A 22,080-nucleotide genomic window follows, 5' to 3' on the forward strand; every position below is an offset into this window, starting at 1 on the left:
GTCAATACATGATTGCTGCCTCCAAGCATGTGTCATCATGTAGCCCACATGGTAGAGTTGGTCTCATCCAACTTATCATCCAACAGACAACATGCCAAGCAAATTGTAGTTATTTTCAGCCATAATCCCAAATGTATGCGCCCAAAAGGAAATGAAATGATTTATTAACATCTACAAAAGGCCAAAGTGACCTATGAGACCATGAGTGACAACCATCTATGTGATGATACAGCTGTTTGAAAAAATAGTAAATGTAAATGAACAGTTAAATGAAAGCTAAGAGCAATAGAGCAAAAAACTAAAAGAAAGCCCTACAGCTCATACAATCATGGATGATAAAGCCTAATACACATGGACCAAGACTAGTAATATCATGGAGGTACATGGGGCATGGCTCTAGCCGAGCAATAATCTCTTGTATTCTCACATGCATGTGTCACCAATGCATGGGTCAAGATCTAAGACATCTGGATCGGCCAAGCCAGACTGCTCAATGACCTGCACACCTCCCTCCAAACAAATTGTTCTCCAAGGCTGATTTCTACCCACAAACAAGGGCATTTACTACAACACGGAGCCCTAAACACCTTTGATGAGCAGAAAAGTTGCCAAAAAGAGAAAGAGCATGGCACACAGGCCTGACCTGACGCACATCAGCAATTCAATGCAAATGGGCAAGGGGGGTGGGGGTGGGGTGTGACACTATGGACCTTCCCTAATGATCATGATGTTAGAATTGCAAGTCAAATCCTATACCTCAGCGCTCCATAGCCAGGAATCAACTATCCTACTTCAACGTGGCTCTGCTCAGCCAGCCTACAACCCAAAATGACTGCTCCAGTTTGCACGTAATCCTATATGGGAAAGATCTAATGAAAATGGCAACTTTAACTTTCCGATCAGGCATGCGAAAATCCCATGCTGATTTTTAAGGTGTTTATTTATTCTCAGGTTGCCCAAACTTTCAAATGGGCTGCCCAAACGTAAAATTTAAGGGGCTGGACTAACATAAAATTTATAGCCAAACTTCGTCATTAAGTCTATTCTCCTCATACATTGATGAGCTAATGAACATTGGTTTCTCGGCGATAAAGTGGTATGAACTGCCTAAGACATGAACAGCAACAACATGCCACACTTATCAATAACAGTGAATCAATTTGTTATGTCATATGAAATCAAACTTTAGTTGCTTATTCCACCAACAAAACAACAATTCTACTTGTACCAATTGCAAAGGTCGATCCACCTTGAGCAATCTGCTCAATATTGCATACTCTTTGTTCTCAAGGCCATCTTTGGCTAACTTTCTCGCCGTCACCTCCATCATCTCCACTCTTGTTTTGTCCATGGCTTCCGCTACTACAAATGAATCAACATTGGAAATGTTTAAAATGACACAAAAATGCTTTGTAAAATCCCACCATTAGTGATAGCTTGTGACCCAAGTAGCTTAAATTTGCAAATGACTAAAAGATAGTCTACACATAACTATGTAGGTAGCTCAAAAGAGTAGACATTATTATGACAACAATTTACATAAATGCAATTATAGACAATGAAACTTACCAATCCACACAATAATGACATTTTGTTTCAATGGATGGAAATGTATTAAAGCAATCCATACTTTTGAGATTGAGATATCAAACTAAACAATCGACATTTAAAAATGTGCAATTTTACTTAAGATTGTACTTCTAGTGTCTTAAAGAGTGGCTTGTAAAGAAATCCTAGGGAAAGCACAGATAATTGCAAATGTACGAATGCAATAAACACAGTGATGAATGCTCACATGAACCAAGGGGGCTCAAACCTCCATTCACAAGGTCCGAGGCAGAGGTGAGCTGAGAGTGGTGTCAAAGGCACTGAGAACAGCTCCAAGAGTGTTTCATACTAAAGATAGATCCCAAGATGCACCAGCAGCAGTCCATTGTGTAGACTAATGATGTGGCAGCAATGGAGTGAGTAAAACCCAGTCTTCTGGATAGCAGGATGTAGGTACAAACTCTAAGCAGCAAAAATGCATATGTCTGCTCGCTGAAATGTGGCTTCACAGGCAGCAGACGATGGCACAGATAATGAAATCAGGACCTGTCCTCTGCAGCAGCCAAATGCAGGCTGCAATGATGAAACACAAGCTGCAGCAGTCCTAAGCTGAAGCAACCGACCACAACATGGGTCTATGCATCTAGAATATGCTTGTTAAGAGCATTCAAGGTAGTGGTATTCCAAGGCAGGAGTGGCAAAAAGTAAGCAAGCACGGGTAGCATTATGGTCTGTGCAACTTTTAGACATATATGAAAGGGCCAAGCATGGGACTTCCAATAAACAAATTTAGCCCACAACTTTTGCAAGATCCATTCTAGAAAGTGCTTTGGCTAGACATTAATACCCAAGGGGTACCTAGATGTCTAGCGACATTGCCACGGGATACTAACATCCCCTGCCATTCCAAGGACTGAAAATCAAATTCAATGTAACTGATGAGGGAGGATTTCGCAGCATCTCTCTCTCTCTCTCTCTTGGACCAAGAAGTCTGTCTTGAAATTGGTGCAGCCCATCTGCATTATGTTGTGAAGAAAGAAAGGGAATCATTTGGACCAGGTGTGGATTTCTTGGCAGCATGTTACCACTCCAAAACGGTTGGGGAAGTAGCTTTGTTGGATGTTAATCTCCATATGATAGCTCTAACAATGGCGCTTTTGCAAGCTCTATGTGTGAAGAGACATCCTTGGACTAATATTGTGAAATGTTTTATTGAGGAGATTTGAGCTAGGATTCGATAGGTTTGTCTAGATAGAGGTTATCTGACTGAAACAGCAAAAAACAGAGTTTCGGAGTTTATGCCAGTTTTTGAAACAGCGGGACGAGTTTAATATATCAATGCACATAACACCACTTAAGTTTTACACAAAACTCCGAGTCTTTGTGTCACATGAACTTGTCTCCATCTCTAATATCAAAAGAACTATGACAAGTTGAGAGTTTCAAGCCTTCGTGTCACCATTTGGTAGCCACAACTAGCTAGCCAAAGTTCACAGTTAGTACTACCTTCTTAGTTATGTAGATCTTTGTCTGACCGCTTCCACCCTCTCACTATAGATGGCTTTACTAAAGAGAAATATGCATGCAAACACATGCAATAATAGTGTAATTTTAATGCTAGAATTAAAAGCTGAGAAATAAAACACATTGCCAGTTGGCCAAAAACTGAAACACAAGTGGGTAAAGTTCGAGACCTCTCCCCCCTAAACAACAACCTTCGCCTCCCCCAAGAAACCAAAAGAGGAGCTTTTCCCACTTGCATGGGCAAATTTTGCGAAGTGGCAACCTTCCAAAAATAGTTTCCAGCTTTATCCAGCTTTATTCAATTAATTTTCAGAATATTATTCCTGAAAATCAATTTAATAATTTTTTGTGGCTCAAAAGAATAATCTAACCAGCTAACAATTAAATTGGCTAGGCCAATTTATCACCCCAATGATCTGGAGCACTCATTAGCCTTGGAACTCACATTAATTAATTAATTAATTAATGGCACTTCCCTGGTGTCACCACTTACACTAATGGCTAATTAATTGTTGTAGGCCAAATTCTGACACCAGGTACCACCTAGTACCTATCCAGTATAACTTGTTACAACTTTTGACTTTGGCACTAACTAATATCTTACACTCCCAAGTCCCACATTGTGAACTAATCGACCTATACTTCACATGTGCAGGTCAGATTTGCACATTTGATTAATAAAATGCTTAAGCAAAGCATCAAGATTTCACAAGATTTCACGTCCTCGTGACATGTGGCTAGTTGGAGGAAAAAGTAATGGCTAATGGCTGAGAATAGAGGATGATATAGTGGGATAAGGATGGATGCTCACATGTCCTTATGTAGGGAATTTTTGGGCATATGTCCTGCTGTCTCAAATAAAAAAGCATTTTTCACAAATAATTCTGTTTGGGATTGTTATTGTGGAGTTAAATTAGGCAAAATTGCATGACATTTTTCTCTATTAACTGAGGAGTTTCGAAAGGCCTCAACATGGCTAATCATAAACTCAACGAACAAAAGAGAGGAAACAATGGGCTCCTGCCTTATAGCAGCATTGCAGCAGAAAAGTGAAAAGGGATACCATCCAAAAATATATCATATGTGCCCTTAGCATGGCAATCCAGGATGGCAGCAAGAAGCTGGATAAGAGGCAGTATAAATATACCAGACTTGTGCATACTGCAACAAGAAAAACATCTGAACAGGCCATGTGGGTCACAACTATTCACGAAATGGCAGCAGAGCTTCAACAATAGACAAAGGTCCTTCTAAGATTAGGATTGATCCCAATACAAGGGAGACAGCACTCAATACCTACAAAAGGTAGCAAGATATTTAGATGTGCCAACAAGTGAGACTAGCCACCATTTCCAGACTCCCACAATATGAGTTATCTAAGAATTCCAGAATGTGCATGTTCAGAATGGAACCATCTTCTAGTCCAAACAGCCCAATATCTCTGACTCGTCAATGCTAGAAACTGAGCATAATCAAGCACTCCAGGGGGAAGTGTACCCAATATCCAGCACTGTCAAGAAAATTCCTGTGTTGCAAATGTGGCTTGCAAACAGCCAGATATCTGGTCCAATTTTAAAACATGATGTAAAAAATGATCCGGTTCAATTTTCCAAATAATGTTAAAAAGGTGGGGAACCACAACCAGCTGCTGCCCATCAAAGTCAGCAGGACAGCTGATAGCAAAGCATAAACAGATTGCTGCATAGAATGTCCCAAAGAATGTTACAGCACCAAAACACTCTGTATGAAAACCTGAACAGCAGAACAAACTCGAACTGAATCTGAAAAGCCCAATCCCTTGTCCACACTACAAATTGAACATAAATGAAGCAGTGCAGGGGAAGTGTACCAAACTGTTAAGACCCCAAAGTCAAATGAAAAACATTAGAGGTGGCAGAACGAAAGCATATGAGAAACAAACCTCACAACCAAAAGTATGTCTATGAATTGCTTTACAAAGAGATCAAGCATGATGCATTGATGGCAATCCGTGTCATTCCTGTGGTGATTATGCCATGATTCTGTCCTTCCAAGTCAAAGAGTACCACCACTCCAGAGGTTTTGTGAGGCACTGCAAAGGTCGTGTCTCAAGGTTGGTGGTCTCCCTTAGTTTACTTGCCTAAATGAATGCTACTATAAGAAGTCATACCTTGGAGCAATCTCATGATAAATATCGGGCCACTGCCAGTACCACCTTGCTCAGTGATGCTGGTCTAGGTTTGAGTACAACATATTTTGTAAAGATAACAGTCTGAGGCTTCTTGTCAATGTCTGCTTTCATATTGAAGAAATGCAGCTAGGAACAGTGCAATTAATGATAAAATACCTGAATACACAGCACCTATGCATGCTAATTAAGTTAGAAAAGTGAAGCTTGGTGGTAGGGCACCATGAATAGGCTTGGCAGCTAACAGAAGTCGCCAAAGAGTGGTGTGGGAGGACATGTAACACAGCAACTATGCACCACAGGGCAAGACCTGAGGGGCATGTCAAAGCAAGCAAACACAAACTGTACCATTCAGGGCCCACATAGCCACATGGGTGTTGGTCAAGGCACTGGTTGATAGACTTACTGACCAAGGCATCAAACAAGCAAGTACAATTTCTTCTGTTAAATTTAGAAGAAGTTCCACTTCAAGCAGACAAATTCCAGAAGCTTATCCTTCTGTGCACACTCCATATATCCTCGTATCCTGTAATTGATCGTTGTCATAAGCACTTAGCCTTGAACTCCTTCCCCCTTGTACATGCCACAGTCCCTACAAGTTGGGCAGGGTTTTTCCAAAGCACTGCCTTCCTTCAGCTCTTTTCTCACTGTAGAGTCCAAACCCACTGCCTATTTGTGTCGTGTGCACATTTTTTGTGCAAAGTTCACAACAGCAATCCAAATATTAAGAAATAGGTTGTGGACCAAGATTTTGCAGTTTCTAAACCTGCAGGCATAGTAAAAATCTGGTAGTGCGCAATGCCATACTGATAGAGTCCATCTGGTACAGCTGAGGTCCTTCAAACCACATAAATCTACTATGTGCCTATTGAAATTAGAAAATCTGAATAACTTCCAGGAAGCATGAAGCATTGTACATCCAACATGCAGAACAAGTTGCTCCAAACATAATTAAAGGTCTTAAGAATCAGATTTTACAGGGAATGTTTTGATCACTAGATAGCAGTTAGAGACGGTTGTACTATCTTGTGCATTGAGCTATTATCATTGAATTTTTCAATATTGCAATATACATTCTCAAGAAACAAAAAATCAGGATCCTTTTGACAAAAAGGCTTAAGTAAAACCTACACATCTGGAACTTCGTTGAACAAAGCTAACTAAAGAGTTTTGACATAGTGGTCAAAGTGAATTAGACAAGAAGTTTGAGTAAATCAGAGTTAAGCAAGAAACTACCCAATGATGGTGGCATGGAAGACAATATACACAAACAACAATCATCACTATTACCCAAAACATCTTTGACACCACGCTTTCCATTTCTATTAATACCCACTGATGCTGAACATCAATATGTAATTGATACTGAGACGAGCAAAAAGTTGGTGGCCTTACAATGGGATAGCAATATTAGCCGGGTGCACTTGAGCAAACATTGTCGCTCCATAAAGTAATTCATTGTTATCTGCTGTAACCAAAACGAAGTTTCCATGTCAATGCGCACCACCTCACTTTAATGTAATGATCAAATCGATGTAACAACTTTGTGTGATTCGTGGAATCTATACCATGTCAGTACAGAAAATTTAAGTACTCGGTTACTTATAGTTATGACAATGGGAAGCCATGTGCAAAATGCTTTATGAAGTCGTGTTAACAAGACCCTGACCTTTTGGATAGAAATAAAGACCTAGCCAAATGCCCTCTAGGAGACCAACATAGCTTGCTTACTGCATTAAAAACTCATTCATTCTAACCTTTGTTCAACATCAACGTTCTTAAAAACTCAAAGTTGCTGGCAATATTCTTCATCACTCTTGAGGAAAGTTGAAATCACAAACACAATTAAGGTTCAGATGGCACTTATATGGCCCCTTCTTTTGCTGGGGGCATTGCTTCAACTTGAAGCAGTTGAATATCTTCACACATGTAACCTTCGATAAGGTTATTGGAAACCAAGTTTCACAGAAGTTAGAATATTACTTACAAATATGTGACTTAAGGATGTTTTCAATATGGAATTTGTCCAGGTCTAGGGCATAACTGACAAACAGCAAAAATTCTTCAATTGGTTGTGGGACTTAAGTCTCAATGCTCCATACATCCAAATGTCACTAATAAAATTACGCAAGGCTGGATATGAAAGCATTAGCAAAAACATTGCACAAAACACACATAGTGTTAATTGAAATTTGAATGTGATTTTTGCACCACGAGCAATGAAAATCCTTCTCATTTTTTTGCTTTCCTTCCCCATGGCTACACAAGTGTGGGGGTTTATTTCTGAAGTATGGACTTCGATGACATGATAGAGCACCACCACCCTTCCCAGATCTTGGGTAAGATGTCTTCAACAGCCAACTTCTAGCCAAAATATCCCCATCCCTTTCACTTTTCCCATGAGACTAGCCTTTGGGTAAGATGTCTTCAACAGCCCAAATATCCCCATCCCTTTCACTTTTCCCATGAGACTAGCCTTTGGCATGCCTGAACAACACGATATGCCATTATTTTTTATTTGACCAAAGTTATCCATGGTCATATTGGGCAGGTTCATGGATTGTTGTTGTGGCAAGTGGCTTCGATGGTTTTCTCTTGGTGTTGTACTGAGAGAGGAAGCTGATCCATGGACAGATATTATCCATTCTAGTTCAGTTGTGCCTCCTTCATTGATCTATCTTTTTTTGCTGGCAGCATTGTGGCTCCTTAGGTAGTTTTGTAGCTGTCTTTGACTATACTTGGTTGGCCACACAGCCCTTTGTAAATATCTCTATTCATTAACTCAACAACCTTTACAAAAACAAATCATGAATGATGAAAATAAAACAAGGCCTCATTGGTTTGAATCAATGTGCTAAATCACTGGCATGAAGAAATGAAAGCTAGGAGAGCAAGCTGATTGGACTTTCACACTTACAGAGGCACACCATGCGTGAATGGGGTGCAACTTCAAGGGACTCTAGGATAAGGATGTGACCCCTATGAACATGCAGCTAGCTTGGACCCTTAATTGTAGTGAGCACTTCACATGTGCATAACTTTAATGTCAATTTCACAAACTCAAGCCACATTTCACCAGAGCAAATCCACACAAAGAGCCTCAAACCTCTTAATTCACCACTCACCTCCCAAGTTGAATGCCTTCCAAAGGTTATGGGGTCTACCCTAATCACATTTCACCATAGACAACACCACACAGAGAGCCTCAAAGCTCTGACTGCACCACTCATCTCCCAAGACAAATGCCTTCCAAAGATAATGGGATGTACCCAAATCATAGGAAGACAATTAAACAAGCCAAAATTAGGAACACCTGGTCTCAAGCCTTCCTTGGGATGCAGGCGGCTTAGACGCTTGCTTCATAGTTGGTCCCCTCATCCCACCAATGTGTCTCCAAGCATCACATACAGCCATTCTGTAGACATTGAACAATGGTTTGATCAACCATAGCTGCTGGTTGGTCCAAGATTTGATAGATCTGATAAGGCAAGGGTGCCTAGAAGGTTAACAATAGGCCTAGACCTAACTTGAACAATTGATGTCATCAACGTGTGAAAGAGAGATTTGACAAAAAAATCCACTCAATCTTATTTGTATTCCTAGATTGAACATCAAGTATAATCATTTGGGTAAACAAATACAAGAAGAGTGAAGTTGCCAGAGAAATATGATGAATGCTAGGCAGCAATCACATTCGTAGACACTTTTGCACAAATCAACTACAAAAGTTACTTTCAGCAGAATTGAAGCAAATGTGCTTATGCATTTGGAAAAGAAACAGAAGAAACCTGAGGACTTTTAAGGCACCTTATCAGTTATGAATGAAAACAGCTTAGACAACATAAACTAAATGCAAGAAGCTTGATTTCCCCAAAAAATTAGTCAGATTCATGTTCAATGCCTTTGTTTTTACCCACCCCCACAAATATTGAAAGCACGAACATGATTAGGACTAGCCCTCATTAATCATCTCCAAGAACATGTATAAACATCCTGATTCCTCAGCAAACTAAGAACCAAATCTAAAAGTTTGGCAATAAGTTAATACTTTTTGAAGCAGACCAGACTTCAAGGAAACGGCGTTGTTACTGCAGAATCTGTTCACCAAGATATAAGCCTGAACTTCATCGAGCACCTGGTAATAGGGAACACCACTCTGCTTCTTATATGAAAGTAAGAAAGCTCCAAACTAATTACAAGAAAGATATTTTGCAGTTTCTATTGGCTGATCAAAGTGAGTGCATTTGTAAACTGCATCTATAAATTGAAAGCTAGAAATGAACTCGTGTATTAAACAATAGAAGGTGCATCCACACACCTACAAGATTATCCATGTACTGTTTCCATAAATGTGAAGAAACAAGTTGTGTTTACCAATTTTTTGCTCAACTCTAGAGCGATGCTCTTCATTTCTGCATTTATCTCTAAAGTGTGGTCCCCCAGAACTACAGTGCCTACATCTAAAGCTGACTGTGACTTTGGACTAGGTTCCTTGAACTGTAATAACATGTTCAAAAGCCACAAATGATTTGCCTGCAACTTCTGTACCTGCAAATATAAACAAGAGAGAACAGAATAAGCCCACAAGAAAAGTAGCCCTACTACGATCAAAACATGTTTGTTTCATTAGGGTTCAGATCAGTTACAAAAACAAAGCATCATTTGTAAGTTTGTAACAGTGGACAAGTTTAAGATGGCACTGGCTACCATACTGCCCCATCTAGGGCATATATGAAAACAGAGGCTGCTTGCTAAACCACTCACAACAACTTTCAGGAGTGAGCAGAAAATAAGTTTTTGATTTGGTACTGCAAAGTGAGTTACAACCTTCGCCAAGTGTCAAAAACTGATACAAAATACCCAGTAAACAATGCTGTTTATGGTTGCACTAGGTTGGTACAAGAAAGAACAGAAAAGAGCGCAGGTAAGACTCATTAGCAATTACCAATTAAACTTACAGCTCTCTAGAAATGTCCAAGCTCAAACTCCACCATCCAAGCCAAGCTTTGGCGTCTCATTGGTCCAATGTGACATCCATGATCTGCTCAACCCTAATTAGAACATAGAACTACATACAGACTTAATGCACAATTTAGATTGAATGCAGGGGACCACTCGTAGCCTACACCATTGTCTTTTCTCCCCAAGGATATGCTCAATCTTTAAAAAAGAATTGAGATGCCCCACTCCTTGAGCACCCTAAGTTGTATCCCTTCCCTTCATCAGCCATGCACTGCCAGCATCCATTAATTCATTCTTCAATTTCTTATTGTTCTTTTGTGTTCCTGTCTGAGTTCACTATGTGTTAGTCGTGTTCGTACACTCTTAGTGTTTTCTCCACAAACCCTAGTGTATATTCACAACTAGTACGATGATACTTTTCAAGTAACTTCAATTCTGCCAGTCCATTACTATAATTTGAAGTCCATGCTCTGAAGTCCAGTGTGCAATTCCCTATGTTAGCTTCACTAGAGCCGTAACTGCTGTGTTTTACAAGCGGCCAGTGAAACCAGCCTTCCTTCTTGGATAAGGTGGTGGTAAATAACCTAATTAAGCACTTAATTATAGCAATTAACAAATTCTCAAAACTGAAATGCACACTTTACCATACAATCTTGGACATTGGATAGCATGTTGGCCCCAAAACTGGTGCTCCTTGCAGTATTTCTTAACTTTTATTGTAAATGGATGGAATACAACCAAGATCCTTTGACCTCCTTTGCTAATCCAAGTGCCTCTTGCTGTCAAAACTGACTAGTAAGTCTCCAAACCAATTTGCCCCTTGGTTTACTTGGGGATTGGCCTTCACCATGTTCCTTGGAAGACAAATCCAACCCCAAATTTGATATTGGCTTGCTAGTTTCTTGAATCTCCCTGAAATTCCTCAAATTCAACTGCTAGAATTCAAGTCTTGAGCCCTCAATACTAAGCACGCATCCCGAGGCGGCTATGAAAACCCTAATTCTGTTGTAAATTAAGGTTTGCATAGATTGACCGAAATCTCTTCTTCTAATGGCTCAAACTGCTGGAAAATGCTGAGAGAACTTGAGAGATGGCTGGGGGATAAATCATAAGAGAAAATGTTGCCTTGCTCAAAGAGCCATGGAAACTGTCACCTACAGCTTAGAACCACCAAAAAAATTGTTACCCCCTCCTGTATGCTGTCATCTCACCAGAAGGACCTTGGCTACTGTCACCTACTCCTAAAGGGCTCCAAACTGCTATCACATGATGTAGGACTGATCCCTGGTGGCTGCAAAGCACATTAGTAGCCTCTCCTTACTCTCTAACAATCTCCTCCTCTCTCACAAAGGCTAGAATAGACTTTCACCATCCCCTAAATATGTTTTTTCTACTTGCATGGGCAAGTTTTGCCAAGTGGCAACCTTTTAATCCCATTTTCTAACAATATCCAAGCATATTCTAAAAATTCAAAATTAATTTAATAATTATTCTAGTGCTCACAAAATTAATTCCATCAACTAATAATTAAATTGGCTAGGTCAATTTGTCTTCCAAGTATCCCTAAGCAATTATTGACCCTTAGACTAATTAATTAATTAATGCCTAGTCTCTAACGTCACTACTAACATTAGTAGCTAATAAATGGGTTAGGTTCAAATCTGACATCGTGTACCACCTAGAACTTGTCAGGCATAACTTATTACAACTTTTGCCTTTGACACCCACTCTATCCTCGAGCTCCTTAGTCTATTACCATGAAATAACAACCATGTGCATCACATGTGCTAAAAAATCTTATACATTTGATTAACAATTGAATCAAATGTTATCAACAAGATTAAAGCATCTCAAAATTCACGTCCCGATGATAGCCAACCTTGGACCCCATCGGGAGTTTGATTGCAGGATCAGCACATTTCTCCAATGTACTAACCAAATAGTTTCCAATCGTGTCTTAACACTTATGCTCAAGATCAAGTGTTCAAGCAATCAACCAACTACTCCAATCATTGATCTAGATCTCCAATAGTGAATCAGGAAGCAAATACTACCTTTCCCTTTTTCTCTTTTACTTCTTTTTTGGGTGGTGGGGGCTTGGGGGGAGGGATTGAGGTTTAATCATTTTTAATCCTTCTTTGGAGTACTTAAACTTTGAAAGATGCCTCAAGGAATATATCCAAGGTGTAAGCTCACACAACCATGTACACATCCACATGCTCAAGCCACTTGAGTTACAATCCCATTGGCGCTTCCATCGAATATAGAGACCCCATGCAATGTTATGAGTACTCTCTCTCAACCTACACTATTTCATTTCAGCTCATTATTTTGAACTGTCATTGGAAGCAAAGTTGATTATGTTCACTAAGGGGACCGTAATTGCCTATCAAGCTTTTGCATGTGACACCTACAATTCTAGTGGGAGGGATTGTGATATGCCATAAGTGCTTGCATCAGATCCAAGCATGTCGAACATATATAGAAGAGGCAGGCATAGGGGGCCATGGGTACGAGCTCAAGACCCGAGAAAATCGCAGGATGTCAAAGGCAAAGGTTGCTGTAAGTTATGTTACACAAGTACTTGGTGGTATCTAGTGTCAATTGTTGGCCTAGGTCATTCATTTGGCCATAAGTGTCAATTGGTGACACTAGAGATGCGGCGTTTAATGGTACCTAACACCGATCTAATGGTCAAAGATGGCATAGAGAGACTCGGGAGTGGAAGATACCTATTGGCCAATTAGATTATTTTTCTGAGCATCAAAATAATTATTAGATTAATTTTCAATAATTAAAGACTGAAAATTAATATTTAATGTTGGATAATATTGAAAAAACCATTTGGGAAGGCTGCTACTTGCCAAACTTGCCCATCCAGGCTGGTAAAAGGCTGAAGAAGAGGAAAAACGAGATCATTCTTACTGTAGCAAATGTGGGAGAGTTGTGAGCAGCCATGGCCAACCTATTTTCAGTCATTGCAGCCAGCCACAAGTGAGTTCTAAGGAGGCGATCACAGTTTCGGACTCTCCATAGTTAGGCGATTGCATCTAGGTACAAGGTGACAGCTGATTCGAATGTCTCAGCTGTAGGCGACAACATAAAATGCTGTTGTGGCAAGGCAGCAACTGCATTTGACTGATTTTTCAGTCATTCTTCGCGACAAAACTCTGAATTTTCTCTCTCTACAGTTTTCTCTCTCATCTCCCAGCCATTTCACAACCTTGCTCCGAAGATCTCAGTATTTGGACCCTTGGAGACTGAGAAATTGCAAATTTCTCTACTGTAAACCCTAATTTACAGCAGAAATTAGGATTTAGCAACAACCTCAAGAAGCGTGCCAAAAATTGAAAGCTCCAAGACTTGGATTTTTCACGGCTAAAGGTGAATTTGAGCTAAATTCAGGTGGAGGACTAACCAGCCATTGAATTTGGGACATTTCCATCGTCTATGAAGTGGGTAAAGGCCAATTAAGTGCTTAAATCAAGGGGCAAAACAAATTGAAGACTTGCTGGTCACTTTGGACAGCAAGGGAAGTTTGAATTGCGAAAAGGATCGGGAGAATCCCATTGTATATCAACTTCTTCTTCAATAAAGCTAAAGAAATACCGAAAGGGGCGCCAATTTTGGGGCCAATCGGATGTGTTTGCATTTATTGTTTACTACTGTAATCAAGTTGCAATCAAGGATTTACCACCAATCCACGAAAGGAAGGCCGGTTTCACCTTCAGCTAGGGTGCTTCATCCACATCCTTCTTCATGGTTTTCAATACCACATGATGACCAACATCAGGTTCCTCTTTCTTATTCAGCATTGGCATCCATGGTTGAGAGGGTTCCTACCCTTCCTTGGTATTCTACAAGCTTCAGCATTTGTCCTCGACATCGACCTTCCTTCCCTATTGTACCTACCCTTCACATTGCATAATCATCATCATCTTTGTAAAAGGACACTTGGCAAGTGAACAATTTTCCCACGAGGGATACTACCCAAGTTGCACTTGTTGCATTTGCATTCTCATCATGTAGCATTACTCTTTCCATCTCATTGTACAAAGCACCCTTGAGACCACATTCTAAGTTGTCTCCATTGGCCGTTCTCCTACCACCTTACCACCACACCTCCATACTTCACCCTTTACTTCTTCATCTTTGTACTTCTTCACTGACACCCATGGATAGTTGGGACAACTTGTCTGTTTTGTGATGTGGTGGATCTAACCATCCCTTTTCATTCTCCCCCTCAAGTAAGGTTACTTAATAGGATGAAAACTTTATTTTAAAACCCTCCAAAAAAAAAAAAAAGATTCAATGTGGTTCCATTCACTTTACCAAGTCTTAATAGGCCACTAGGTAGTCAACAAGCACCCTTTGTTCGATGCCTTGGCCTCTCTAGGGTGATCACTTGGGCTCCCTTGGTAAGATAACCATCGCCTCTATAATCTCAATAGGCCACTGGGCAACCGACATGCACCCATCGTCCGATGCCCTAGTTGCTTTGGGATGGGACGCCTTGGGTTTTTGGACTTGAAGGGGGGGGGGGGGGGGGTTGTATTGAGCTAAAAATACATTACAAATTGATTAGCTCTTTTAAACAGCCCCAAAACTTAATGTTACTAGACTTTCATTAAAAAGAAATGCGTTTCTAGAGAGTTTCTATGTCCCATAAGCAAAACCTACCATTCAGCCCATCCTTGGCTTGCAAGTTACATCAGTCCACACACACATCATTGCTATTGGCACCTTGTTTCCAACCTTCAGCCCTCACCTATCTGCTTTCCAACCATCATCACCTACAACCATGATTGTTCCAACCCCTAGCACCTGTTTTTCAGCTATCACCCAGCTGTCAAGAGGTCCCAAACTGCTGCGATGCTGCCAGCTCATCATCGCGCATCTAACATCAGTTCAACCTGAGTTTTTGTTGTTGTGCAGACGCCCTGCATCAACACACCTTCAGCCTACTATCACCTGCTGCTTAAAACCTTGATGATCAGGTTTCCAGTCTCCGGTGTGTGTACACTGCTGTGTTTGCCAGATTCAACCTCCAAACTACTGTGTTTTTATAACCAGCCTACTGTCCTTCCACATTCAACACTCTTTGAGCTCCGACTAGTGGTTATAGCACTTGGGATCTCTCTCTAATGGACGTCACACTCCGACTACATTCACTGCTCTGCCTTTAAGCATTTTGTACACTCTTTCCATCATTTATAGCATTGATTCATTCACTTCAAAGTTCTCTTTATTCCTCTATTTGTGTTTGTGTTTCTGTGCTTTGCATTTAGTGTTTTTGCGTTTATTGCACCTCTATCTAAGTTATTGTGTTTTAGACGTGTTCGTAAATTCAATGTTTTCTTACTACAAACCCTAGCATATCTTCACCCTAACCTTATGAAACGAGTTTCTTGGCAACTGTGTGCATGACACCAAATGTAATCCAAGGAAAAATTCAATGTCCTTGACTAAGATCTGACTTAGGCACCCCACTAGCACTAATCCATCACAACTTCTGCCAATGTCCCCCATTGCCAAATCAAGGATTGTCTATCACTATGACACATATCTAACTTAACCTCATATGTGCGTCTTACATGTGCAAAACTTAAGTATCGCGTTTTAAGTTTCTAAGGACAATTAAGTTAAACATTCACGTCCTCGTGACATGTGAACCATATGTAATGTTGCGTTAAAATGTGCTTTACAACTTATTAGCATTTTTAAACAGCCCCAAAACACGCTTAATTAATGAAAAACACAGATTTGGTGTGTGGTTCAAGAGAGATTCAGTGGTCCCCCAAAACCCTAAATTTTTGAGACACTCTTCAACATCTATAAATAGACGGGCTACCTACCATTCAGCCTCATCCTTATGTGCAAGTTTCTCACTCTATTGTGTAGATTTCAGCCATCAACCACCTACCATTTGCTGTCCAACCATCACCGACTACAACCCATCACTATCCAGCCCTAAGCGGCCTGTTTTCAACCATCACCCTACTGTTTGGAGGTCTCCATCTACTGCATCATTATAGCACCTAATCAGCCTGCGTTTTCAACATCTACTGCCAAGCAACATCCTACTGCGATCTCTCCCACCAGGAGACTACTACAATACCTACGTTTTTGCTATCCACTAGGCCGTCTACATCAGCCAACACCTCTCCTATTGTTGCCTCAGTTCCCTGACACTCTAGTGATTACTGTTTGGTGTTTCCCGCACTCCCACACTCTGACTAGTGGTCATAGCACTTGGGATCCGCCTCCGATGGATGTCACTCTCTAAAAATGAATTGCTGTCCACTAGGCCGTCTACATCAGCCAACACCTCTCCTACTGTTGCCTCAGTTCCCTGACACTCTAGTGATTACCGTTTGGTGTTTCCCGCACTCCCACACTCTGACTGGTGGTCATAGCACTTGGGATCCGCCTCCAATGAATGTCACTCTCTAAACATGATTTGCTATGTCCTTTGGCATTCTGTACACTCTTACATTCATTTACAGCATTCATTCACTTTAGAGTTTCTTCTCTCTGTGTTTATCTCTATGTTTGAGTTTTGAGTTTTTGCATTTTGCATTTAGGGTTTGAGTTTTTCTTGTCTCTATCTAAGTCTTTGAATTTCAATCTTGGTCATACATGTTGTGTTTCCTCAGTGCACACCCTAGCATATCTTCACATGGTACCAGAGCTGGTGCTCTTCTAAAGAGTATCTTGCAAGGATTGTGGAGGCTAGTCTTTGTGCAAGACTCACACGCAACTCAATTCTAACTCATAATGTCTCAGGCACCTTCTTCTTCGGATCGTATGATACCCTATCACGCTTCTCCATCATTGGAGGCTCTAAGAAGACATTATGATCTCGAGAAGGAGATAGACACACCTTCACCTTTACCATCTTCTTCTTCTCGTTTTGATCATCTTACAAATGAAGAGTTTTCAGTTTACACTTCCCCAACGAGTGCTACAACTCCGTCTAAATCAACAAACTCGCCATCTCTCTAATCTTGGAGGGACCACAACATTCGGCACGTCTGGCAATCCATCTCCTTTATCTTAGCCAAGCCTTATGTCAAGTTCGTATAACCCCTTTGAGTTGTATGAACCAAAACCCTCTTTTGTTTCTCCTTTTGGTGTATAGGAACCAGATAGTTTTCAATATGTTCACTTTAATAGAGGAGGCTCTCGAAGTAGGTACCCTTTATCAAGTATATCTCTATCATCTGTTTCATTTGAGCAAGTAAACTACACTTCTCGACTCCCTCCCATCCCACCACTATCTTCTCCACATTCTGATCTACTCACATCTTCATTCCCAAATCTTGAATTACATTTCACTGCTGCTCAAAGCACACTAGGGGTTGGATCTTCCATCTCTGCTCCTTGGGCTCCATAGGCGGTTACCATGACTATACCCAATCCGCCCTTGCCCACATTTGGATCCGCAATGCATACTTCTCATATGCATGGTGGACACTCTGGGATTACTTCCCAAGTGTACTCCACTCCACCTCCCTATCCACCCTACCCCCATTACACACCTCCATCTCTTAATACTACCACTCCTATTGCAATGGCCAAGAATGTATTCACGGATAAGACTCGTTTTAACGGGTTAAATTTCACTACTTGGTTGAACTTTATGCAATAAGCACTCAAACTTTAGGGACTTTAAGACCTCATCGTCGATACCAAGCCTATATCAAACCCTCAATTAGCCCATCATGACCACATCCGTTAATGGAGAACCCGCAATGCCACAACCAATGTTGAGTTTATACAGGGGTTGCTTCCAAAGTTCCACTCTCAATTACAAATTTTCCCCTTGCATTTAAGCGTCGGAGTCATCTCATTGATCACTATGCGGCTCAAGATCGCACTCGACATATCAATCTCGATTTTGAGCTACAGGAGTTTTCCATTAAGCCAGGGAATGATCTAAAAGTCAAGTTGGACGAGTATCAATGTTTACTAGTCATGTTTACTACTACTAGCTCCCTGAAGTCAACAATTAGGTCACGTTCTTCTTGAACAAGTTGCTCAATAAATACTTTCATTTTATCCAACACATTATCTCACTACGTAGATTGTTGACCTTCTACGAGTTGGAGTGTCAAATCTAGCATTCCGTGAGGTTGCATGATCAATTCTATAAGAAGTCCTCCACACACATCCATTCAAAGGGATAAGGGTTGGTTGCCTCTTCGAGAGAGGGAAAACCAACAGTGGCAAGAACTCGCAAGATGCGAAGGCAAGCCAAAACGAAGGTGACACCACTTCCTCTAACAAAAACAAAGAAACACGACCCCTTTGACAACAAATTCTTAAGAAAATTAGATTTTGCACACATTGCCAGAGGTCAAGCCATGTGGATGAGGAGTGTCATACCAAGACCCAAGGTCTTCCTCCTAGAAAACCACTGCAGACTGCTATGATTGCCTCCACTTCGACTGGCCAGTCCAATGGGCGCTACGCCTCCCACTGCTACACCATCTACTTCATCTATCCCAGTGGCTACTAGACATGTGACACGTGGACAACCTTAACAGCATATCTCCTTCACTACTCCTAAAGGATTGGCTGAATGGTCTCCTAGTAGCTCACCTGTTGTACTTTACGCATCCATTCCTAGGGTATCACTGCACCTTATAGGACTACTTCCCTACCTCGCCGTATGCAATGGTAGCCACACACTTGGCCTTTTTCTTTTTAGACTTCCACTGCATACTTCCATACTCATTGCATTGCCCTTAGCTCTACTTTCTTCTATTTTATTTTCAATTTTGTTTTTTGAAGCATCTGACTACTCACATCTGTGCTTGCAAATTTTGATCTCTTTTGCAAGGTTTTGTATTTCAATGTAGGGCTAACATGCAAGCTTACATTAGTCCTTTCTAAGCTGAAGACAAGAGATGCACGTCGTTCCTTTCATGGTTCCATCTACTTGGAGTTTCGCTCTCCTACCAGCATGGAGGCTTTCCCTCTCGCGGCTGATCATGCAACATCTCTCTTGATACTATCATGGCGGTGACTTCTATCCTTGCTCTTCCAATAGGGATGCTTCATCATCTTCCTCCACATGGTTCTTGGCACCACATGAAGACCGGACATCCTCAAGAGCATCCGTTGGTAATTTTGTACTGCTATTTTGGTAATATTCCAAGTTGCACTGCTATTTTGTCAAGAGCATCCGTTGCCACTACGAGAAATATATGATGGCATTGTAGTCAAACATGTGCACCTATTGCTTAACCATGCTCATGTTGGGATAAAGGCCCTTCTTCACCTCCGTATATAATACACGTGCATTATTTAGTTGTACATATGAATGCACCCTTACGTGCCCTAAGTATAAATCCATTTTATTCTTTGTGTACCAAAACATTTTGTTGGTACACCTAAAATCGAATCGTACTTTCACACACACACACACACACTTTTTTTTTTTCGTAAACACACACACACACACACACACACACTCTCTCTCTCTCTCTCTCTCTCTCTCTCTCTCTCTCTCGTAAAAGGTAATTGTATTAATTACGAAAAAATACAAGATTACTTGATTACAAGATACACGATGACACTAAGCCATCATGTGAAGAGGTTCTCTCTGTCTCTCTCTCTCTCTCTCTGATTACAAGAGACACGAGGGCCCTAGGCCAACGTGTGGGAAATCCCCATAGTAATGCACTAAAAAGGTTACACCAATCATGGCAACGACCCAGAGGCAATTGCCATATGCCAAGGATGCAAATCCTCCCGAGGGAGCAAGTCGGAGTGTCGGATGAGATCTAGCTGCCAATGCAAGAGCCCTTTAAGCCTGGCAATATGTCTCGGTACATTAAAGGCCGAATCAAAGAGAAAAGCATTGCGCGTGGTCCAAATGTGCCAGCATCCCCAGTATCTGAAAAAGTGAAATAAGATCTTCATATGCAACTGTGGCGGTGTGGGATACTTCGGGCGCACAAAAACCCAGTCGAAAGGAGTTAGTGAGGACCCCACCACAGCGCGCCAAATTTGCGACAAGAGTGACCAGATATTCTTGGCCAGCGGGCAAGAAAGAAAACGATGCCGAGCCGATTCCGCCGTAGTGGTACAGAAGAAACAATTGCCATGCGAGATTCGATGCTTGGCAAGGGCCAAGGCAAGAGGAAGACCACCAATCATTCTCTCTCTCTCTCTCTCTCTCTCTCTCTCTCTCTCTCTCTCTCTCTCTCTCTCTCTCTCTCTCTCTCTCTCTCTCTCTCTCTCTCTCTCTCTCTCTCTCTCTCTCTCTCTCTCTCTCTCTCTCTCTCTCTCTCTCTCTCTCTCTCTCTCTCTCTCTCTCTCTCTCTCACCCCTACTCACTCGTTAAGCTATGGCTTCACACTATCAACGACTGGTATAAGAGCAAAGATTGTGTGCGCTTCTCGAAACCACACGCATTAGTTGCCAATTGCAAGACTGACTGACACAGTCGGCTCGCAAGCAGGTCGAGCAAAGAATGGCTCGAGGCAAAAGGTCGATCAGGTCCAACTGACCAGGCAACAGGCATGACCTACAACCAGCGCGGGACAGACGAGCAGGCGGCGTCACGCAATGCGCCTGACGGGACATTCGTGTCAAAAATTGCAGACATTGTGCATGTTGACCTCAATCAAATTGGGGATTTTGCCAACTTTGTTGGAATTTCGCTCTTTCAAGTAAAATTTCTTGACATTGGACCCTGAAAAATTGGGGCTTTCAATATTTTGATGAAATTTTGCTCATCTAGGTCAGATTGGCTAACATTTATGCACTGTTGGACCTGGAATTTTGGGATTTTGTGCAGAATTTGGTAAATTTCTGCAGTATTTGCCCGTTTGGTGGCTTGTGTATGTATAAACAGCAGAGATTTATTATTGTTTGAGGAAGAACAGCAGTGTATTTGCTGGTTCAACTTGTGCTTCTGCAGTTCAGTGCATTTACTCTTGTGTTCGTGATAAAAATGGCTGCAACTTCTTCCAATTCAGACATTAAGAGTTTGATGGTCATGGCTTTGACCTTTGGAAAGCCCCTACAAGGCATATTGTTCTTAAAGGATTGTGAGGATACTTTTTGGAGGAAGATAAACCCACACAAATGCCTAATGCAGATTGAGCCAGAGTTAACAAAAAGGTTGTGGCTTATATAAAGATGGGTGTCACTGATGACATTTTGACAGACATTAAAGGTTTAGATGTAAGTTATGCAATATGGGAGAAGCTGAAAACTACCTATGAGATCACCACACTTGTTAATCAGGTGCATTTAATGCGCAATGTGGTGAATATGCGACTTGGATGAGTCAAAGCCTATAGCTGAGCACTTGAGTGCATTTACTGGTATCTTAAATCAACTCAAGGATGCAAATTTGGATTTTGATAATAAGTTGAAGGCAATCTTTCTAATCATGACACTACCTGATTCTTGGGAGACCTTGGTAGTTTCTCTAAGTAATAACCCCAATCTCTCATATGATGGTGTGAGGGGTTCAATCTTAAATGAAGAAATTAGACGTATGTCTAGTGGAGAAGGCAGCAACTCAGATTATAATGTAAGAGACACGGCTGAAAAGAAAAATGCAAATGCTAGACAAAGAAATAGAAGCAAGAGCAAAGAAAAGAAAAAGAGTGACATTACTTGCTATCACTGTGGTCAAAAGGGCCACAAGAAGCCTGATTGCAAGTACTACAAGAATGAACAAGAGAGAAAGAAGAATACAGAAGACAAAAAGAAGAAAGAGGATAAGATAGATGCATCTGAGGGAGCCAAAGGCAAGGAAAAGGCCAATGTGGTCTCCAGTGTGGTCATATAGGAGCTTTCGCTTACAAAGGCTGATGTATTATGTGCAGTTGATTATGACACCCTTGTATGTCACA

At 41.1% G+C, this 22,080-nt stretch overlaps 1 protein-coding gene across 4 annotated transcripts in view; it reads right to left on the reverse strand.

Annotated features, from left to right (window-relative positions):
* LOC148025178 (nucleoporin (DUF3414)) overlaps nt 1–22,080 on the reverse strand; it is a 210,872-nt gene that overhangs the window by 183,296 nt on the left and 5,496 nt on the right. For 3 of the 4 annotated variants that reach the window (XM_087694950.1, XM_087694949.1, XM_087694952.1), the window contains exons 2-5: nt 9,614–9,787; nt 9,288–9,374; nt 6,635–6,707; nt 1,229–1,362 (exon numbers count right to left, since the gene is read on the reverse strand). In XM_087694950.1, the coding sequence (XP_087551076.1) occupies nt 1,229–1,362; nt 6,635–6,707; nt 9,288–9,374; nt 9,614–9,787 (468 nt within the window). The remainder of the gene's footprint in view (nt 1–1,228; nt 1,363–6,634; nt 6,708–9,287; nt 9,375–9,613; nt 9,788–22,080) is intronic. The other variant, XM_087694951.1, reaches the window with a different exon arrangement.

The sequence above is a fragment of the Lygodium microphyllum genome, chromosome 15, assembly GCF_053477565.2.
Source record: "Lygodium microphyllum isolate KBCC chromosome 15, Lygodium_microphyllum_v1.1.10, whole genome shotgun sequence".
NCBI lineage: Eukaryota > Viridiplantae > Streptophyta > Polypodiopsida > Schizaeales > Lygodiaceae > Lygodium > Lygodium microphyllum.